We start from the raw sequence: 2,644 nt of genomic DNA on the forward strand, positions 1-2,644 counted from the left end.
ACTGAGGTTCTCTGTTAGGATGCTGTCTGTACCAGTAAAGCCAAACATAATTGTCGTTTGTATCATATGTGCAGCTCAGTGTCACAGATTCTCCTTCAGTCTTGATTATATTTGTATTCTTGTCTTTTGGTTCAATGCTGTCAGCAAACACACCTGCAGAATAAGTAAGCAGTTATTTGGTCAGATTGATTGTAGGTCAAATAATTTATATAAAAGTTTAAATTGGTATCTGTAGAAGTTTACTACCTGATACTGTTATAAGAATCAACAGCTTACATCTCTCTATAGTGAGAAACATTGTTAATGAAGTAAACCAACATCAAAACAGACTTTTTGAATTACAGAAATGTCACTGAATTGTATGAATAAGGTGGGCAGATTGTAAAGTTATAATGTGTGTAAATGTGGGTGTGGCTTCTGACATTCAGACATCCTCTATTTATCCAATTTAAACTGATGTCTGTGGGAAACTTTATTATAACTCAATTAATTCAGAAAATCATCAAGCAAAAAATATGAAGATCTTTCTTAGCCAAAAACTATTCATGAATTAAAATAGTTTGTATCACTGGGTTGTTAAATGCCTTATTCTGATTGGTTGAAAAATGTTTCACTGATATAGAGTATTTTTCAATAAGCGCACATCTAACCTCTCAAAAGTCTTAAAATAACCACCAAAGCAATGACTATGGTAACCGAGCTCTAAGAGGAATAATAATAACTCAGGTCCTTTTTTTTTAATTATTTGATGCTTCGCGTTGTGCCGCATTACCACCTTCTGTCTGCATTATTTTCAAATAATTCAATGGCCCGTAGTCAATTATTAAATTAATCAGATACATAAAAAAAATCTGCTGATCAAAAGCTCAAAACTAAATTAAGTAAAATGTCATTATCATCTAGTGGAATTTTAGTAGTTTAAAAATGAGTCTGTATGCAGTCTATACTGTCTCTTCGTGTGCTATTTGAAATCTTTAATGAGTATTTCACATACAGTATGGGGAAAATGTTCACATGCATTAAAAGAGCACACCCCTGCTGTTTTACATGTGATGCTGTTGCGACTACACTCTAAAAAATAATCTGTAAAAAACATATAAAGTCATGGCAGAAAATTACCTGTACTTACTCCATTATGTTAACAGACATTTCATTTTATTCAAAGACTGAAAATTCTGTAGATTTATAGAACATTCTCTGTAACCTTTAGGGACACTTCAATCCGCCTATGAAATGCAACAATGGTGACAATCAACAACAAAGCTTCATGCCGCAATGCATGCTGGGTACCAAGATTGTAGAAAATCTTTCTTACCATTTACCCTCACCATTGTTGAGATTTGTATCCAAAGTGTTGATGTCTCTACAAAACTACAACTGACACATTTGCAGGAATCTTATTCAATAGAATGTGTTTGTAGATCAGCATAGAGTGTCACTCTTATACATTTCAGTTTTTTATTGTAATCATTTCATATTTAAATACGTGAAACTGGAATAACATCACTTAAATGCTTGAAACATTTCAAGCTGAATTCAAAAACAATCACATTCCTATCTTATCATATCTGCGCTACTCACCTGACCAACGGTGAGCTCAAACTGCCAGAAGCTGGCGGAAGGCTCGATATCTAGCACCAGTTCTATGATTGGCTGAAACGCTCAGGGCACGTGGAGTGCCTTCCAGGCAGCCCTGCTTTAAAGGCTTCGTTGAGGGCTTAAAACACCAACTGCTGAAAAACTGTGCTAATTAGCAAATCTCATGGCACATGGATTTTACACCTCTGTTTGTAAGCATGATGAAGGACAGCCTTATGTGAAAGCTATGCACTGAGTAAACCTCACTGCTAGTTTGAGTTTCAGACTCCTACTAGTGAGGTGCTGAAAACTGACTTTTGCCAAATTATGACTCCTCACATTATCTGGTAAAGTTGGGGTAAGGATTACCTAATCACATAGATTTAAAGAGATTAGACATAATCTGGCAGTGAGTCAACATTAGGCATATGAAAGCATAACTGAACTAAATCATTCAGTAAAATACAGTCACTGCTGACTTTTATCATAAAGGAAAACTGCAGCTGCTTAGTTAAGCTTAGTTAAGTTGTGTTTAGAGATTTAGCTGTTCAAGGTTTTTGTATGAGTGTTTAATGTGTTTTAGTGACTGTGGGCTGCAGAGCACAGTAATACACAGCAGAGTCAGACACATGAAGATCCTGAATTATCAGAGGAACTGATTTTGAAGATGTGTCAAGATCTGCATTAAATCTCTCATTAAAATCTTTCTCTTTATCTCCATGAGCACCAATTCTGTTCAGCATGTACTTTGGGAATCCATTGACTTTTTGTTGGTACCAGAAGAGAGTTGGAGATGGATAAGTGGTTTTATATGTACAAGAGATTGTTATAGATGCTCCTTCAAGAGCTGTTTGAAATCCTGTATTCTGGTCAACACCATCCTGAGAGTTACATCCTGAAATTAAACGTATAACAACATTAATGATGATCTTTGTTCATATTAGAGTTACAGCATCATTTTATTTCCTACAGGTGTAATTTAACAGATAGTAAAATGTAAATAATGAATGTTCTTACCAGAATGATGAGCAGTGAAGAAAAGAGCAATAATCATCCACTGTGTCAT

General features: G+C 35.0%; 1 gene segment (V, D, J or C); it reads right to left on the minus strand.

Annotated features, from left to right (window-relative positions):
• Nucleotides 1–2,147: 2,147 nt before the first annotated feature.
• Nucleotides 2,148–2,644, minus strand: LOC141282359 (T-cell receptor alpha chain V region CTL-F3-like). The segment is given in 2 exon segments: nt 2,148–2,473; nt 2,596–2,644. Coding segments are annotated over 2 exon segments (375 nt in total).

The sequence above is a fragment of the Paramisgurnus dabryanus genome, chromosome 6 (genome assembly GCF_030506205.2).
Source record: "Paramisgurnus dabryanus chromosome 6, PD_genome_1.1, whole genome shotgun sequence".
Lineage (NCBI taxonomy): Eukaryota > Metazoa > Chordata > Actinopteri > Cypriniformes > Cobitidae > Paramisgurnus > Paramisgurnus dabryanus.